Raw genomic sequence first — 19,107 nt, 5'->3', positions numbered from 1 at the left:
GTTAAATCGTAATAATCTATCTGGAAAGGAAGTTAAAACAAAACTCCCTAAAGTTACATCAAATTGGTATCCTTAAAATGATAAAAGAGTATTTCAAAGGTTTTGGTATCATGGAAGGTTTCAATCTTCTCATGTGTTAGATTAATTCGGTACGCACAGGTCGTGACACGCACACTCATCACTGTGTACGTTGTTATTCCTGTAATCCTATACATCATATGGATCGGATGTTTGCACTTCGTAACCTTGATACGCAACATCGAAATCTATAACAAAATCTAAAGAAAACAACATCCACGAGGAATAAGTTCAAAAGAACTCAGCAAGTAATTCGCATACATTTATCCATTATTCAATTCACATTCCATATATTGTTAACATATTATAGTATGAAATGCAATGCATAAATGCTCATATACTCTAATTCATGCAAGTCTCTATAAGGTGGACACACATTAAGATTATACACTAGCCTCCTCTGGGTAGGTCTTGTCACTCTGATCTCTCACGAGTTGGGTATTGGTTTTGAGATCCCAGGTAAGGGGTAAGGTCTTCTGTCACACCCCACCCAGTCGGATCCAATCATACCTGAATACTAGTGGGGTTATCACTACAAGACCACGGTTCAGTGACAAACCTATACAATCATATAATATAGCGTAATCAAAGGACAATAACAAATCAAGATCAATGTTTAAAGTTATAAACTGAATTATCAAAGAGATTATAATCATCCCTCAACTATAGTTAAAACATAATTCAAATGTAATTAAAACTGAAGACAGAGTTTAGAAGAAAGAATGGTTTGTAACGGAAATAATCTAATTGTCTTGATAAAAGATGCCATCGCACTTCTCGAAAAGTACAAGGGTGAAAATGTAACTCTATGCTATGAGGGACACCATCGACTCTAAAGGTATCGTCAACTCTCCATTAGAACCCATCTCCATAGGAGCAGTCCTGGCACAGGCACAAAGGTCCATGCGAGTCCACCTCCTTGCAAGTCACTCCCTCAAATATTATGCCGACGATGGACTTCCATTTGGATAGAGTTCTCATAACCTACAGTAAGATCTAACAGAACATACATATAAAAGGAATAAGTTCAATAGAACTTACTGAGGTCAACTCAACAACATATTAATCATTCATCCACCAATTTCTCGCATCAGACATATAATCATTCATGATTTGAAGTTTATGTTGTACCATTTTTCGCTTTTAATACAAATGACCTTTTAGTGAAAAAAAAATATATATATAAACAAATATTCTTTGCATTTGGTGAACTCATGAATTTGTTTATTTCCAAGCTTTGTATTACAAATGTTAATTTCCTATATGAGAAAAATATCGATGAATGTTGGATTTCATACTTGAAGATGATGTGTGTCTTTTCAATTCAATTGATTACATGACAAATGATGTGCAACCATATAGGTTATATTAATTGATAAACAAGCAGCTATTAAAGGTTAAAAAGGATGGAAAAAAGCACATATCATGGTGTTCGGTAGGAAACCCTAGCATAAAGAAGCCTATTATGGTCTTCCAAAAATATCGTCGTCAGAATGATACATTTGAGCTCCTATAATGATGTTTACAAAAGACCGAGAAATGAGAACAGCGGGGTTTCGCCACAAATTGTACATTTGTCGACATTTATGCGGCATTTAGGAAAACACCGGATAGGCATATAGTGGTATTTAAAGGACCGCCATTAACTCTATTCTTGTAGTGGGACGATGATGACACCAGTAATCATAACCTTATTCGAACTAAATGGGGTTAGAGATTTGAAAATGGAGCATAAATTAAATAAATGAGTAGGAGAGAGACAATGACAACAAGGGATACAATAGAAGTAATAGAAGCATCTTAGGAATAACCACCCTACAAATAGTTGGTAATACGGTTGTCAAATTAAGAAGCATCCTGTTTGAACAGCTCCCCTACAAAGGGATGGCAACTATTGTTTGTCATCAAAACAACTTCTGCTCTCCTGTTATACTTGCATGTTTGTGTCCTAAAATTAGTATATATTTTCTTACTATTCCTCCCATAATGCCTACATCTATCTCTTCTAAAAATACAGTCAAATTCAATTTAATCACCTCTTTCTTATTGGTGCATCCATAACAAGCTAGAAATTTAAACTTGTGCTGAAAGTCTGTGCTTTAAGGTTTTGAGCCTCGGCGCTACCACCCCTCATGCACGCTACCATATAAGGAAACACAGATGCAGCGTACTGGAATGCAAAAGATATACAAAGGCAAAAACAACAAAGAAAGGGAATCACCGAATATTAAATGATTACAAAGACATAAAGGGTGAAAGGGAACCAAAGATGCATTCAATGAGAAATGGTGTTTCGGGTAGAGATCCTCTATCCTGACAGGTAAGAGAAGCACAATCTTCTACCTGTCACAGTGGAAGATCCAGACTCGTCTTCCATTGTGATGCTTATCAAAAAGCTTTATATCTTCTTACCTAACTGGACCACCTTTTGTCCACTGTTCATCCTCGGCGACAAGAAACCCTTCGGTGTTTCTTATGGGTAGAGGATCATTCTCTAACATCGGACAGTTGCTCACCTTCACATTCTCTATACGGGGGCAATGCAAGATGTGACTGCTGCACAGATCAGCTAGTGCTGGTAGGTCTGTTAGATGTAAGGTTGTCAATCTTGGGAAGGGTGAGATCACGAGTCCACCACTGAAATTACCATCACTGCTCCTTTCCAACTCCAACTCCTGACCAATTACTTGCTCTTCCCCTCGTTCAATTAATGTTTCTATCCTTTCACAGTTGCTAACTTCAATATCAGTCAAGTTATTGAACAAGCGTGGCATTTCCTTAGTGAAGATCACGGTCAAGCTATTGCATCGGTCTATCACTATAGCGCCTAATTGACCGAAGCAACTGTGTGGCGCAAGACAATCACTTATCATCTCATTCAATTTCGGCAAATTCCTTAGGTAAAGCTCGTGACGGTAATAGGAGTCATGGTTTACCTCCACACGATCCATCACAACCTCCAAGTCTTCACAGTTCGTTAAAATAGTCAACTGTGTACTGATCCGCACACATGTCACACCTGGGCAATTGTTGATTACTAACTGAAATATAGACTGGGATTCATCGACATTGAGAGCTTGTAGAGCTTCTTGTTTGATGACTCTGCAGTGATCCAGCTGCAAAGCAACAATCTTCTTGGCCAAAGGCTCGAACCAATCAGAAATAATGATATCTCTAAAACAAATGGAAAGAGATGTTAAATTTGTCAACTGAAGCACCTCCCGGGCATCAATGATATTGATGGAGCCGTCACTAACATACCCATTTCCTCTCTCCTCCTCTTCCTCATCTTCAGAACTCAAGCTCCATTTTATGTTACATGCATAAACTCTCAACTCCTCCAACTTGTGCATACGAGAAATCACACCCGCTGGAATCGAAACTGAAGAGAACTTCACGTCTAAGTATGTTAAATTAGTTGTAACTTCCTCGCATTCAGGTTCTCCGAGGATCTGCTGATTCAATTGGGGACACCAACCCAAATCTAAAACTTGGAGCTGATGGAGCTTTCCCAATGCAGGTATCCTTTTCAACTGCTTACACTCGTATGACCTAAGCACACGAAGATTCACCAAACATGACAAGGAATCTGGGAGATACTTCAATTTATGTGTGCAGGAAATATCGAGTACTCTAAGATGATTCATGTGTTGGAAGAAATTCGTGGAGGGAATCTCTGTGAGTATTCTACTGTGCCTCAGTAACAAAGTGGTTAGTTTTTGGCATGTCTCTTCCAACGTTGGCAACTTCTTTATTTTGGTAGCTATCAGAGAAATCTTTGTTGCATCTACCCATTCATCGGCCTGAGGTGCCTCTTTAACTGATTCACCAGACCTCATCAAGAACCTGGGACTACTACCGCAGTTCTCTGAACAAATCCACATTGCTAGGTCTCGTAGCGTATCATGCATCCTCACACTATCTTTAAACATCTCTCCATTTTCCAACATGCTAGCAATTCTCAAGCTCTCTATCAAATCCTCAACTTTATCTCTTGCAGCTTTCAAACTTCCTAATCCATCTAGAAATCCCTCTCCAACACAATAATTTAACATCTCGTCATAAGTCCCAATGTCATAGTCTTCATGGAAACTCGCACAATAGAGAAATACACTCCTAAGCATATCGTTCTCCAAACTGTCAAAACTAAATTTCAGAGGAGCAAATACTTCATCTACCATACCTCGAAGATCTTTTGCTGATTGTTTCATTTCCCTTAGGGCATTCTCCCATGTCCCCACTGTTCGCTTATTTGCCATTGCCCGAGCAACTGTGACAATCGCAAGCGGAAGACCATTACACCTTCGAACAATTCTAGCTGCAAGATGCTTTATATCATTTGCAGCAACATGTTCGCCAGCTACTTTAACAAAGAGATCCCATGATTCATCTTTAGGTAATGGCTCCACTTTTATGGTTTTATTGGCACCCATATCAGTGCAGGTGTCTTGATTTCGACTGATTACAAGAATCTTGCAGCCTGTGTTGCTTCGTTGGTAAGGGATTCCAACATCCTCGAGCTTTAATTTTTGCCACAAATCATCCAAAATCAGAAGAAATTTTTTCTTCCGTAATGCTTCAGCCAATTCGCCAGCTCCACTACTACTTGGTAATCTGAGGCGTCGACCAATAAATTCTTGAATACTTCGTAAGTTGGGAGTTGCAGAAACTGTAACCATTATCACAATATCAAAAGGTATTCTTATACCTCTAGATAACTCGTTTACAAAGTGATTGTTTACTTCTTTGGCCAGAGTGGTTTTACCCACTCCTCCCATACCACATACTCCAATAATGCCATGACGTGGATCAGGATCACTTATGGCATCAAGCATCAGCCGCAGCATGTGTTGGGTTGATGTGAAGATCTCAATAATTGGTTCAGTCGGGATCTCCATCACAGCCGAAGTCGGGATCTCATAGAGCAGGTTGGAGACATCTTTGACTATCTTTCTGATCATCTTCTCTTCATCGCTGCAATAAGAATCCAATCGAAAATATTAGATAAAATTAGCCAAAGTTACATACCTGATAATATGGTAATACAAACTAAACTTAATCAAAGATTTCAGGAATTGGGATTTGTGAATCATATAGCTGAAGCCTGGAGTCAAAAGAAGGAAGAGAAGCGAGAGAAGAGAAGATAAAAAAGAAAAAAAGGAAAAAAAAAAAAAAAAAAAGGAGAGGAAGAAAGAAAGAACACCAAAAGCATTCATGCTGCTAAAGATAATTTCACTAAGGATTTACTCCCACAAGTCAAAGAGGATCACGCTAAGAATCCAAATCCTAACACACTCAAGCCTTTACATGTAATAAAAAGCTGTGTTCAAGGAGACCCCACATTCAAGCCATGAAATGTGATAACAAGCTGTGTTCAAGGATTCTCTCACATGCGATAACAACTCAAGACTGGAATGGCCTGGGCTCAAATACTTGTAAACCTTATGAGACCATGTAACTTAGTAACTCAGGTCTACAAGAATATTGAAATACATATGGGTCCTTCTATAAGAAAGGGTGTAACAAACAACTTTGATTCATAGTGATATACCCTAACTACAGCGAACGTAGGTTGCAGTTTAACTAAACCAATCTAAATCTCTCTCTCTCTCATGTTTTCAATATGGCATCAGAAGCCCAGGGGACGATTCCTTCCTCCTTCCCCTCTCTCACCAGTTATCCCACAATCAAACTCACTGATGTTAACTATCTGCTATAGTGATTCATAGTGATATTCCCTATGGCTAATGTGGCTGCTGCTGCTCCTAATTCTAACCCTAACTTGCGTCCTCCATGGTCTCATTACCAAAGCTACCGCAGACACAATAATCATGGACGACCCTTTTGTATGTGGTTGATCCAATTTTCTCAACAAAACTATACTGCTGAAACAATTGAAAGACCTAAAAAAAGAAGAAGAAGAAGCATGATTTTATTGTGCTTGGGACAGGGGCAAAGCAAGGATTGAACATGGGGGGCCGAATGTATGTGGGCCAATGTGGGACCCACTGTAGGTCCCATCTTGGAATATATTATTATATTTTAATGTGGAGTCTACGTTAAAAATTAGGTAAATTAATAGAAAATTTGTGAGTATGAGAGAGAGAAAGGAATATATTGAGAAAGAGAGAGTGAATACCTGATGTGGAGAAGATTTAGGAAAATTCCAAAGTATGCTAATTACTTCAATATTTGGTGAGATGTGTGAGAAAAAAAAAAAAAAAAAAAAAAAAATAGGAATAAAAGAGGAGATTCATGAGAGAATAATTAGAAATGAAAATAGGAGAGAATATATAAGGAGAAATTCATAGATTGTGGTTAGTTTTTAAGTTAGTTTTTAATTAGAATTTAACATTCTATTCCTTAAAACTAGGGATTTAATGATAACCATTAGATAAAGATTATGAATGACATTTGTACCCATCATCTTGATCTTAAATTTTGGGTAAATATCACTTACCTCCCCTCTTAGTTGGACAAATAGCACTTACACCCCCTCTTAGTTGGATAATATCACTTACCTCCTCTCTTACCTAGCAAATATATCAAACACCTTCCTTCTGTTAACTTTCTCGATTACATTTAACTTTTACCGTTAAATATTTTTCTAAAACCCCAAACTACCCTTGGTTAATTTTTTTTTTAAATTTTAAACCCTAAATTACCGTAATCACCCTTGCAGTTAAAATACTAAATTACCCTCAATTAAAATACCCTTTTTTTATTGCATTTTTAATTTTACTTGATAGTGGTTTAATTTTATCAACAAACCCAAAATAGTAGTGCTATTTGTCCAGCTAAGAGGGGAGGTAAGTGAAAATTACCCTTAAATTTTTATTTTTAATTTTTGGAGGGGGCCAAATATTGGTATTTCACATTTAAAGATAGAGAAATAAGAAAAAAAAGCAAGGATATTTACAATTTCAAAAAATCGGGGGGGGGGGGGGATGGCCCCCTCCGGTCCCAACGTGTTGGCTTGGGAGCAGCAGCTAGCTGTGCACGGTCCAGATTCAATTTGGGGTCCAGAGAAAATCTGGACCGTTGAATGAATACTTTATTCAATGGTCAAGATTTGCTTTGAACTCCAAAATACATCTGGTCCTTTGACTGCTAGGAGTAGCGCTGCTCTCAAGCAAACTCAGATTTTAATGTGGTTCAGTTGTATGAGTTCAACCTATGTCCACAGAACTGGATAATTTTCACCATATCCAATGATGAAGTATGATCATTCTTGTAGATTTTGAGTCCAGTTGTTACTAGGACTTGTTGAGGAAAATAGAATTGCCATGAGTCCTCTTTTCATAAGTTACGAGGACTCATGCATGCAGGGTTGCATTATTGAAGAGTCTGAGTTTGAGTTGGCTTTGTTTAGTGTGATAGCAAAGAGTTCTTGTTGCTTTAGACAGCCGTAGGCACTCTAAGCTCTTTTTTTTTGTTTTTTTTTTTTTGTTTTGGGGGGAGTCAACAGTAGGCACTCTTGGTGACGTCAAGGGATCCATGGTCCATACTAGGTTGGACTTGTATGAGACTGCATGAGATGTATTTTGGACATTGGAGGTTGCGGCTACAAATTCACTTGTATAATCTCTAATGTGCCCCCTCAAACTCTTGGGCAATCGAGAGACCTAGAGGTTATGAAGGAGACTCCATTTCCCTAGAAGTTGTGAAGGAGACTGGTGAAACGCTGAGTAGAGAATGATTTAGTTAACATATCTCTCGACTAATCCTTCCTCGAAATGTATCAAACCTCAAGATTGCATTTGGCAACTTTGTCCCTGACAAAGTGAAAATCTAATTCAAAATGCTTGCTGCATGCATGGAGCAAGGGATTTGCTGTTTAGCAGGTGACACTCATATTATCACACCACATAATAGGTGCACTTGGTAACGAGACCTGCAGTTTCTAAAGAAGATATTATAACCAAGTAAGTTATGCTGCAGCATTCCCGAGAGCACAAGACTCAGATTCAATGCTAGAGCAGGCCATTGTGGCTTGCTTTTTAAAACTCTAGGAGAATAAGTTTCTATCGAAAAAGATGGCATGCCCTTCAGTGACATGCAATCATTAGGAGATCGGGCAAATCGGCATTAGAGAAGGCAAACAGAGTCATCTTTGAGATCTAATGTTTCCGTGGTCCCATGTAAAATAGTATCACTTAAGTACCGTAAGATGAGTTTGGCAGAGTTCTAATGTTTCCATGGTAGAATTGTGCATAATTGGCACACTTAATTAACTGCGTGTGCATAAATTGTCCTACATTAGGTCACCACTAGTCTTACTTAAGTAAGCCGAAGTGGAGAGAGGTGTGGAATCCATCTTGCATTTGGCTTTGTTTGCCCTTTGTAATAAATCAACAATGTGCTAATGCTGACTTACATGTAGCCCTTCATTAAACCTAGTAACAGATATGCAAAGGAAGTTGTCACGCCCCATTTACTAGGGTTAGGTGGGGCCCAGAAAATTATGTTGATCGTTTCCCTATTTTGGTTCAGTCTAATTCCACCGTATCCAGAGTCTACAAGCGGTACTGGTTTCAACTAGAATTTGGATTGGATTCAAAATCTATAAATTTTCCTTTGATTAAACCACCAAACACACCATCCTAACACATAGTCTACAATCAATGATCCTTTAATAATCTTGGATATGGAAACATTCAAACACTGTGTTAAAATAATAATATAAAAAGATGCGGGGCATCACATCCTCCCCTCCTTAAGCAAATTTCATCCTCAAAATTTGCTTACTTGATTAGATGAAAAGTTGGGGATATTTGGTCTTCATATTGGATTCAAGCTCCCATGAGGCTTCTTAACCTAAGTGATTACTCCACAAAATTTCATCAGTGGTATTGTCTTGTTCCTTAGTTTCTTCTCTCTTTGTTATAGTAACTCAATCGGCTTTCTTGATAGGAAAGGTCTTTCTTAAACTCCAATGGTTCGTATTGTAGCACATGAGTAGAGTTTGCTACATACTTTTTCAGCATCAAGACATGGAATACATCATGTATGTAGGACAAATTTGGAGGTAAGGCAAGTCTGTATGCTCTTGCTCTAACTCTCTCCAAAATCTCAAATGGTCCCACATACATCGGATTTAGCTTTCCCTTTGGCCAAATCTCACGACACCCTTCATTCGTGCTACTCTCAGGAAAGCTTTATCATCCACCTCAAATTCTTAGGGCTTCCTTCTAACATTTGCATAACTTTTCTGTCTACTTTGAACGGCCTTCATTCTTTTTATATTACCTTTATTTTATCACAAGTTTGTTATACTAGGTCAAGCCCCAATACATGTTTTTGACCAATTTCATTCCAACATATTAGAGATCTACACTTCCTTGCATAAAATGCCTCATAAGGTGCCATTCCAATAGTAGACTAGTAGTTGTTGTTATAGGCAAACTCAAATAGATACAAATGATCACTCTAGCTTCCCTTAAAGTTAATCACACAAGCCCTAAGCATATCCTCCAATATCTGAATAGTCCTTTTAGATTGTCCATCAATTTGAGCATTGGAAAGTTGTGTTGAAGTTTAGTTGAATGCCCAATGACTTTTATAGACTCTTCCAAAATCTAATAGTAAACCTACGATTATGAACCAACACAATAGAAATGGGCACTCCATGCAGTCTCATAATCTTCTTCACATATAATTTAGCCAATTGTCTAGGGAGAATTCAATCTGGATGGGTAGGAAATGGGATGACTTGGTTAGTCTATCTTCAATTAACCAGATTAGCATTATTCCAACTATGTCAATTTACCTAGATAGAGATTGCACCTACTACCACAGTCAAAGAGTTCTCAATCTTTTTGGTGGTCATGGTGCACACTCTTCCAGGGGTCTTTGCTTTTTGTCCTATGTCTACTTCTTTTCCTCTACGAGCATTCTGGTTTCCGTGGTTACTCTTTTGTCCTTGCATGGACTGATTGTTCAAGGTAGGGCAGTCTCTTGCAATGTGTCCTTCTTGACATTTGTAACACGTGAAATTGCATGAGAGACATTTTCCCCAGTGTTTCTTCCCACACTTTGGGCAGCTCTTCCACTCTTGTTGTTGTGGTTGCTTACCTTGAAACTTCCTTCCTTGGCCTTTCGCAAAATTTTTCTGGAAACCACTAGCTTTAAAAAATCCCAAACTACATCCTTCCTTTTTGCAACTTTCTATGACTTATCCTTGATACCCTTAAAGATTTGTGAATGATGTGCATCCTTGGTATATGTTTTGAGTTGAAGCATACCTATTGATTTTTGATAACAATTTCTAATCCTTATTTGAATTGTTGTGCTTTCTCTATGCTCACCATATGTGAAGCGTACTTTGAGGCTCTTCAAATTTCCTCTCATATTCCACTACTATGATGGGGCCCCGCTTAAGGTTCATGAACTCGGAGATCTTCTGCCTCTTCACACAAGGAGGGAAGTTCTTCTCATTGAACTCTTCCTTGAACATTTCCCAAGTAACTTCTTTTTCAATGGCCTCTAGTATTGGTTTTATCATTTGTCACCATAGTTTGCTTCATCTGTGAGCATATACACTGCACACATTAGTTTATGGGAGTCGGTGCACTTTAGGGCCTCAAAAGCCCTCTCCATATCCCTGATCCATCTAGTAATCACTGTTGGATTAGTGCTGTCACCCTTGATCTCCTTTCCATCAAATTTCTTCAAATTCTTGAGGACTTGCATATCATCACTACTAGTCCCAGCTTGCACTTCCCGAGTCACTTGTTCCACTTGCTCAGCTTGCCTCTGCATTGCCCCGGCCAAATTGCCTAATGCTCCAAGGAATTGCTGGATCTGAGGTGCATTATAGGCTCATTTGACATAAGGTCTGCTGCTAGTGTTGAACTCCCATCTTCTAATTTAGACAACAATCTCAATCTTCTCCTATTAGCCATTTCCTAGTCAATAAACCAAAAACTTGTAAATCCACTGCCTACACCTCAGTGGCTAAAAGTAATCATAAAACTTTTTGATATTCATTCAAATCTATCTCACTTGTTATCTGTTCGTTCCTATATGGTTTAGTCATGTTCAGTCCAATCCTAACAACCTTAAGTCAGGTCGATTGGTTTTTATGTAGTTCAGTCCCTCTCTTCTTTTCTCTGTTACTAACTCCCATTCCATTAGAAAATATAGTTTACAGAACCCAAAACATAGCTCTGATACCATTTACTAGGGCTAGGTGTGGCCCAAAAAATTTTGTTGATCATTTCCCCATTTTTGGTTCAATCTGGTTTCAACATGTGCGGAATTTACAAGCTGTATAGGGTTTCAACCAAAATATGGATTGAATTCAAATTCTATAAATTGTCCTTTGGTTAAACCACCAAACATACCATCCTAACTCATGGTCTAACCATCAATAATCCATTAACAATCTTGGGTATAGAAGCATTCCAATACAGTGTTAAAATAATAATATAAAAATACGCAGGGCATCACAAAAGTAATGTCAAAGAAGCAAATCTTTTACTGCATAAATTTGTCAAAGTTTCTACAAAAATTGAGTCACAAGCTATTCATCACTGCCTGTTTGTATGATATCACCCAAATAGACTAGAATATAAATAGTGCCATTGTGAGCTTTAAAAATGAAAAAGAGGCAGTAATCTTTGAACCATGGAAACCACTCTCAAGTAAAAATGTACTTAGTCTTTCAATACTAACACATGGTACATGTACGAAACCAATCTAGAGATTACTGTAAATTATAAACATGAGGTGGGTGCAACACATCTAAAAACCTTAAAGATAGAGTCATGTAAATAGTTTTAATTAGTTTCCCATGAAGAAAGGCATTTTGTCTAATGAGTGAAGCAGCCAAGATTTTGATGTAGCAATGGGCAATGCCAATCAAATTCTTGTTGGTTTAATCATAGGGCTGAACGTTTCACTATAATCAAGGCACACCTATTGATGAGACCCTTTTGGCACCAACCTCGCTTCGTAGCAATCTGTTGTACCATTGCCTTTCTGTTTGTTACAAAACACCCATTTACACGTGATGAGGTTCTACTTTTCTAGATGAGGGACAAGTATCCCCATCTCTTCGCCAATGAGGGGATTTATAGGCCAAGGTAAAGACAATAGGTTTATTGGTGTCCAAGTCAGAAGTATAAACTAAAAGAGTTATAATTTAATGAGTTCTATCCTTACTTTTGGTAACCATAAGATGAACATCTGATGCTCGGTTGGGTGGTGGGATCTTTGGGATCAAAAAGTAAATTAATAAAAATATTAATAGGAAGTGGAGATGGTTGGAACAACTTATTAGGGCTGTAGGGTTGAGGAAATCCATTAGTAATCGGAGGGTGGTACAAGGATGGTGAAATCCCCTAAGATCCTAACCCAGAAACCACATTGTAGGTCCAAGAACCTAGAGTGCATGTAGAAGGCAACTGTGGAAAATCCAGGTAGAGACCATTGGATAAGAATTTGAACCAATGGAAGTGGATGGTGATGATGCTAAGTTGGAAGATCTGTCAAAGTTTGGAAGGAGATCTAATTCAAACATCAACGGATTTGGTAGATGGATCAAGTATTCATTGATGACACATGTGAAAGGTCCCGAAAAGCAGGTAAGACCATTTTGGAGTGTAGAATAGGAAATAAGTCAGAGCCATAGGCTTTTTGGCCTTGATTCTGCACCTGGAATTAAGTTTTAGGGGCTGGTCAATTGGCCTGAGCGACCAGCCTGGTTCAGGGTGGGAAAGGGCAATTTTTAAAAACTAAGTTTTGGGGGCCTATTTAATGTGTTTTCATTCTAAAATGTCTCATTATGATCTTTAGCCTTAGAGGAAGTCAAAGCTTGTTAAAGAGTGCTCCACGAAGGTGAAAGGCAGGGTGGAGATCAACCAAAAAGCTTTCCGTGCAACGATTAATCTTCTCTAAGGTTAGTACTCATCTCCATTCTTCTAGCTTTCTTTCGCTATTGATTTTCTCTACTGATTAGACCTAGTAGAAGGTCTCTAGTTACTGTATCAACCCAGTTCATCTTTTCTTTTTACCCTAGAGTGGATCCCCATTCATTCTAGTTCACTCGTGTTCTTCCGAATTGATTTTGGAAAAGACCTAACCTAAGATTCATTAGGTTTTCATTTCTTTTGCACTCATTGAAGCATAAATCGTGATAGATCATGTTCTAATATTATTTTAGAATTTTCTATGTATTTCAAAGTAGTTTAAAACCCAATCTGGAACCCTACTGTCGATCTGAGTCAATTCTGTCCATACTTGGAGACTGATTGCTTGATATAGTCTCCCTAGGCAACCAGCCCAAGTGACCAGTACCCCCTGGTCTACTACCCTGGTCACCCCAGGCAACCCATCTAACCAACCACTCCCTATAGTTTCGGGTTTTGTTTTTCTTTTCGATATAGGACCTCTAGGATTATTTCTAACCTTGAACCAACATGTTAATAGGACTTTTTGGGAAACGTGAACTTACCCTCTGAGTGTCTTTTCAAAGTTGTGAATCAATAGCAAGGTGAGGACATTCGCTTGCACATAACCATTATCACTTTTTTATTTTATTTGAAACTTGCATATTGATGTATATGCTACTATTATAAGACTTAGGAGTGATGATTATATTCTGAAATTACATAATACAAGATGATTGTTTATGAAATTGGTGTATGGATTAAACTTGAGGCATTAAGGACATGAATTGGAAGGTGGATGAATGTTGATTTGAACCTTTTACTTCTTTGTGGGAGGTTGTTGTTGTGCTTGTGAATTGGGGAATACCCATTTGGGGTGCTCCTAGCTTGGGATATCAGTGGAGGTGGTATGCGACACTATTCTCTGATGCCCCCAGCACTTTTCACTGTTACTGTTCCTGTAACAACCCCCGTAATTCTAACCCGGAATACATATTGCAGGTTCGATAACCCGAAGGTCAAACTGGAATAAGTTGTAAAGTATCGGATTGAAGTCCATGATCCATATCCTGAGACCATGGATATGGATTCTCTTCATGAAGAACCTACCTTACATGGGAATGTGGATTTCTAGTTAGAGTCAAGAGGTGTTTGATGATGTCCGGATTGAAGGTAAGACATCCCCCACATGTTGTATAGGGTTAGGTTTGAGTTGGGGATCAACCCCTTGAGCAAAGCACCCAAGTACTGAAAAGGACTAGGGGGCGGTTGCTTAAGGCGGTTGATTGGCCAATCAACCTCTCCAAGTGACCACCAAGTCTACTTGCATGGTTTTGCCCCTTGTTCCACATGTATAGCAAACCCTGACATTTTTACTCATTATTTTACTCGAGATTGTTGCTGTGGACGGTTAGGAGGCAGAGGACACGTGCTGGAAGGTGAGAGAAAAGAGGGTTGCGAAGTATAACCAATCCTTCGTCTGTTTGGGAATCTTGAAGAGGTAAATGATCTTCACTCACTCCATTCTCTTCCCTCATCTTTTGGAATGGTGTAGATCTTTTCCTTTTGGGTTGGTGGTAATTAAATTGTATTGGTTATATTCCCTATCAATGATTTTGAGTAGATCCTGTCTGAAAACAGATCCTTGCTGTGAAACCCATCCCTATCCTAACCCTAATCCTGACTCGAAAACCCGGTTGTTTTTAGGTCCGAAGACCCGGAGTAAAGGAAGAAGCCAACTATGGGCCATCTCAGTAGAAGACATTGTGCTTGACGGTAAACCCATGGATGTTGATGATGGAGTCCCATACTTGGAAGTCTGTGCAGATCCAGAAAGAAAGCTGCACCTATCTGAAGATGAGTTTAGTTGAAGGACTTGGAGTATTATCTGACTTGGTTTGAAGGCATTTCTACACACTAGGTATGTCACTTGATGTGTGTGCAAAAGCCCTTGAGGTTTAGTTTCCATTTGATCCTTCATTTCCCTATTTGAACTTTGTTGACCTAATTGGTCGACTGGGCCAGTAGACCAATCAATCAACCAATGGTGTGTTAAATCCGAGAAACTCCAATTTAGGGTTTTTCACTCTCTATTTAAACACACTTCGTGTTTCTTAGTGTCCTCTACCTCCAGAACACTTTGAGAACGTGGGAAGACTCGTTTGAAACTCTCTTCGGTGATTTCGAAGATCCCTCTACCAGATCTGAAGTCTCTCATCTCCGATCTGCCAATCTAAGGTTAGTATCTTTTTTATATTGTAATTTATTCTTTCTTCGATCTTGTTCTTGATTAAGATTGGGAAGAAGATGTTGCATTCTTGCAACCATCTCTTCTGTAATTTGATTCTTTTCTTTAGGGTTTATGATCAGCATAGAGATCTTAACCCTAACTCTGAAAATTCTTCTATAAACCCTAATCCTTTCCATGGATTTAATTTCGTAACCATTTAAATCTAATTTTCATTACATGCTTGAATCTAATTTTGATTACCTTTTTCTTGGATGAGATCTAAATCATCCCTTGCCTTTTTTGTGAGTTCCATAGTGAATTTTCATTGATTTCTAGGGTTTTTCTCCCAATTGGGGAAACCATGGTTTTTATTTAAAGTTAATGTTTTTAATCATTATTAGTGCCCAATCTTTACTCCCTTAGTGTTAGAATACTATCATATAGTTTTCCTCCAAGTTTCGTGAAGTTCCGAACCCTGTAGATTGAGTTTTGGATCAGAATTTCATAATTGCTTCTTACTAACTCGATTGGTCGACTGGGTCAGTAGACCAATCGATCGACCAATGAAGTCAGTAGCTTCATTTTTCGCTCAGTTTGATTCGTTTGCTTTCTGATCTTTTAGGCATCTTTCCTAATGTTATATCTATGATTGTTAGGGGTTTACTTACTAAGTTTGGAGCCTCTCTCTTTGATCTTTGGATTATCTTCAGCGATAATTAAGGTAAGGACAGTTATTTCATAATAACATTTTTCGCATACTCTTTGGTTTCTACTTCAAGAAACTCTGAGTTTATTTATTGTTCTTGTATTTTATACTTTTGATGTACTACTATAAGTACAGTAGCACTTCAATTATGTCTTCTTATCATTATTCATGATTATATGAAATGCCTATTACTATATATTGTTTAATGATTTGATTATGCTTTTACATTCTCTTTTGTATGATGAAGTGTTGATTGTATATGACATGACTGATTTGAAAATGTGTTTGATTAAGTATGGTTTGGGATTGAGAGGTGTCCTTTTGACACTTCTGTCCTTGGACATCGGAGGGAATAGTATGGGATGTCTCCGAAGATGCCCATTGACACTTTCCCGAATCATTGGTTGTCAATTGTCAAACCAAGGGTTGTCTAGCAGTGTTTGGCTAGGATGTCCTTGTTATATCAGACCCAATTCGGAAGGGTATTGAGACTGAACGACCCGTGACAGCAATGGGGATTCATGGGCGCTCGAGACCGGTGAGTTATATCCATGAGAGGACGGGAATCACATTGTGGGGGCCATTTATGGATATGGTTGCATATGGATAGACTTGGGCTCATGGGCGCTCAACACCGATGAGTTATATCCGTGAGAGGACATGAGAGCTTCCCACTTACTATATGTGGATGACCTATAGGGTTGATGAGTCCGTAGTCCGAGAGGGAATACGCTGACTTTAGGAAGGATACTGGAAAGGATCCCGAGAGGGGAGGAATGGACATATCTGGAACTGAGTAGATGACTTGCATTGGGCTAGGCTTAACCCTGACATGCGCCAGTACTTAGACTAATGGTGATGTGAGAGAGCGGTGACTTAACCCCAGCCATGGATTGTCCGAGAGGGATGACGGACCCACTACCAACCGGAGCCGAGTGACTGAGACCTTCCCAAAGAAGTATGGTGCTATGACTTAAAGCATGTCTGCCAATAGAGACCAACATACATAGAGTTTAGATGCATACATTCATTGTCTGTTTCATACTACATTGCATCTTGTTATGTTTTGCCGCATGTTATTTATGTTGTTATGAGTTAACTTGCCTTGCTGAGTTCATTCGAACTCACTCCTTTTTGTGAAATCTTTTTGGTTAGATTATTCCACAAGTACTAACTACTATGAAGGACAGTATGATGAAGCGCAAGCCGATGAAGCGTACTACACGCAAGGTACTGGCAACTATGAAGATAACCCTAATGATCCCTCGAGCGATCAAGTTGCATATTATGATTAGGCATAATGTAGAGTTGGAACTTCTATGTTGGATTGATGAAGTCCACTATTTTAAGGATGTTATCTATAGGATAGAAAACTCGTAGTTCAATTTGACTTTCTTTCTTTGTTTTCCTTTAAACTCAGTTGTAATTCTTTTTAGACTTACGTACTACATTCCGCTGTAACTGTGGAGTGAGTATCCGCCTCACTCTACTTCTTTTTGATGTGCTTACATCTGGTATCATTTCCACACTCGATTATACTTGATTTACATTTCCTGATTTGATCTGTTATTTATAATATTACACTTGATTTTATCCATTCATGATTATGTTATTGCATATGTGGGAGGATGATTTCCTCGATACATGATCTTCGGGGCTGTGGATCACACACCCGGGTATGCTAGTTAGGGTACCGGCTGAGGGGATGTGACACTTGCATTCAAATAAAGGATAGATCTAATCAAAGGAGATGAATTGAATTATGAATCATTAGAATTTTGGGTTGCTGTTTCGTATCTTTGTCATAGGCTTCTTAAGAATGAAATTCGGACTTAAATTATTCGAAATCGGATTAAAATTGGATGATCAAAAGTCAAAATTTTGGACTTGCAGATTGTCTGTAATAGGGGCGGTCGCTTGAGCCAACCAACTGCCCCAAGCGACCGGCTGGGTCACAGTAGCTCTGTGAAGTTGGTCTTTGCTCTGATTTGACTCATATCTTCAATGTATTCTTGCAACTCTATGTTTAGGTATTCTCTGTACTTATCTAGAAGTGTTGTGGGTAAAATTTAATTGCATTCTAGTAAGCTTTTACATATTTACAGATAAGGACACACATTCTTATTTATATGCGATGATATGCTATATGATGAATTGTTTAATTCTTATATTATTCATTGCTCACGTAACTTGTTGTTATTGTTTAAGTCATTGAATTGTAATTGATTATATGTTGTAAGTGATGTTTTTATATACTTTATCACTTTATGATATAGAATGAATGACTATGTTATGATGGTTGTGATGTGATGTAGTTGTGATGAAAGGGTATCCAATTGGGTATCCATTGCTTGGGATATCAGAGGGTTGTGGTATGGGACACATGCTTATTGATGCCCCCAACACTATCATGACTGCTAGATGACATACCTAGGGAGTCTAGATTTCATGGCTAGGTACCCTTACATGCTATTACCCTTTTGGTAGGGGAATTAAAATCGAATGACCAGTGATAATAGTGATGTGACTCTATTTCATCCTATAGCCGTAAGCAATCTGTGCGGGGACTCAGTGGTCAACTGTTGATCATGTGTTGGTAGGGTTGCATATGTTAGGGTTTGGGCTTATGGACATCCAAGGAGAGGCCAGGAGTCGTGAGGGGTCATGAAAGCATCCACCCCAACAATATGTGGATGACCATAGGGTTAAGGAATGGAGTCCAACAGTGTTAGCAGTCTGTGAGGGTTCTCATTCCTAGGTAGAGAAGGATACGGAATCTAGTTGGTTGGTGCCATATGAGAAGTATCTGGACTTCATGTAGTATGTTACTGTATGACCTTGCATTGGATTAGAAACCTCGACATGCGCCAGTACTCATGCCAATGGTCGTGGTAAGAGAGTGTTGACTTAAACCCCTGCCATGGTTGATTGATGAGGACTGAACCCCTTTACCCGGGATCCCAATAGAGGTAACAAGTCCGTGAGGGATCAGAGTGACTAGACCTACCCAGAGGAGGGCTGGTGATTATCTTAAAGCATGTCAACTTTTTAGAGACTTGCATAGTTAGATCTAGGTAGCATTCACATACTTACATATCATTCATTACATACATGCTTATCTGGATATGTTATCATATGTATGGAAAGTGTGTTATCCTTACTGAGTTCGTCAAAACCCATTCCTTTCTTTGTATGTTATAATA

At 38.6% G+C, this 19,107-nt stretch overlaps 1 protein-coding gene across 1 annotated transcript in view; it reads right to left on the bottom strand.

The window, feature by feature from the left end:
• Positions 1-1,895: 1,895 nt before the first annotated feature.
• The window catches only part of LOC149023799 (disease resistance protein RPS2-like), a 35,108-nt gene continuing 17,896 nt past the window's right edge, over positions 1,896-19,107 (bottom strand). Inside the window, exon 3 of the mRNA XM_089144287.1 lies at positions 1,896-5,052. Within this exon, the coding sequence (XP_089000413.1) occupies positions 2,487-5,052 (2,566 nt within the window). The 3' untranslated portion in view covers positions 1,896-2,486. The remainder of the gene's footprint in view (positions 5,053-19,107) is intronic.

This window comes from Hakea prostrata, chromosome 2 (assembly GCF_041222555.1).
Source record: "Hakea prostrata isolate BN-2017 chromosome 2, UWA_Hpros_2, whole genome shotgun sequence".
Lineage (NCBI taxonomy): Eukaryota > Viridiplantae > Streptophyta > Magnoliopsida > Proteales > Proteaceae > Hakea > Hakea prostrata.
The sequence above is the reverse complement of the archived record's forward strand: the minus strand, read 5'-3'. Positions and strand labels throughout refer to the sequence as shown.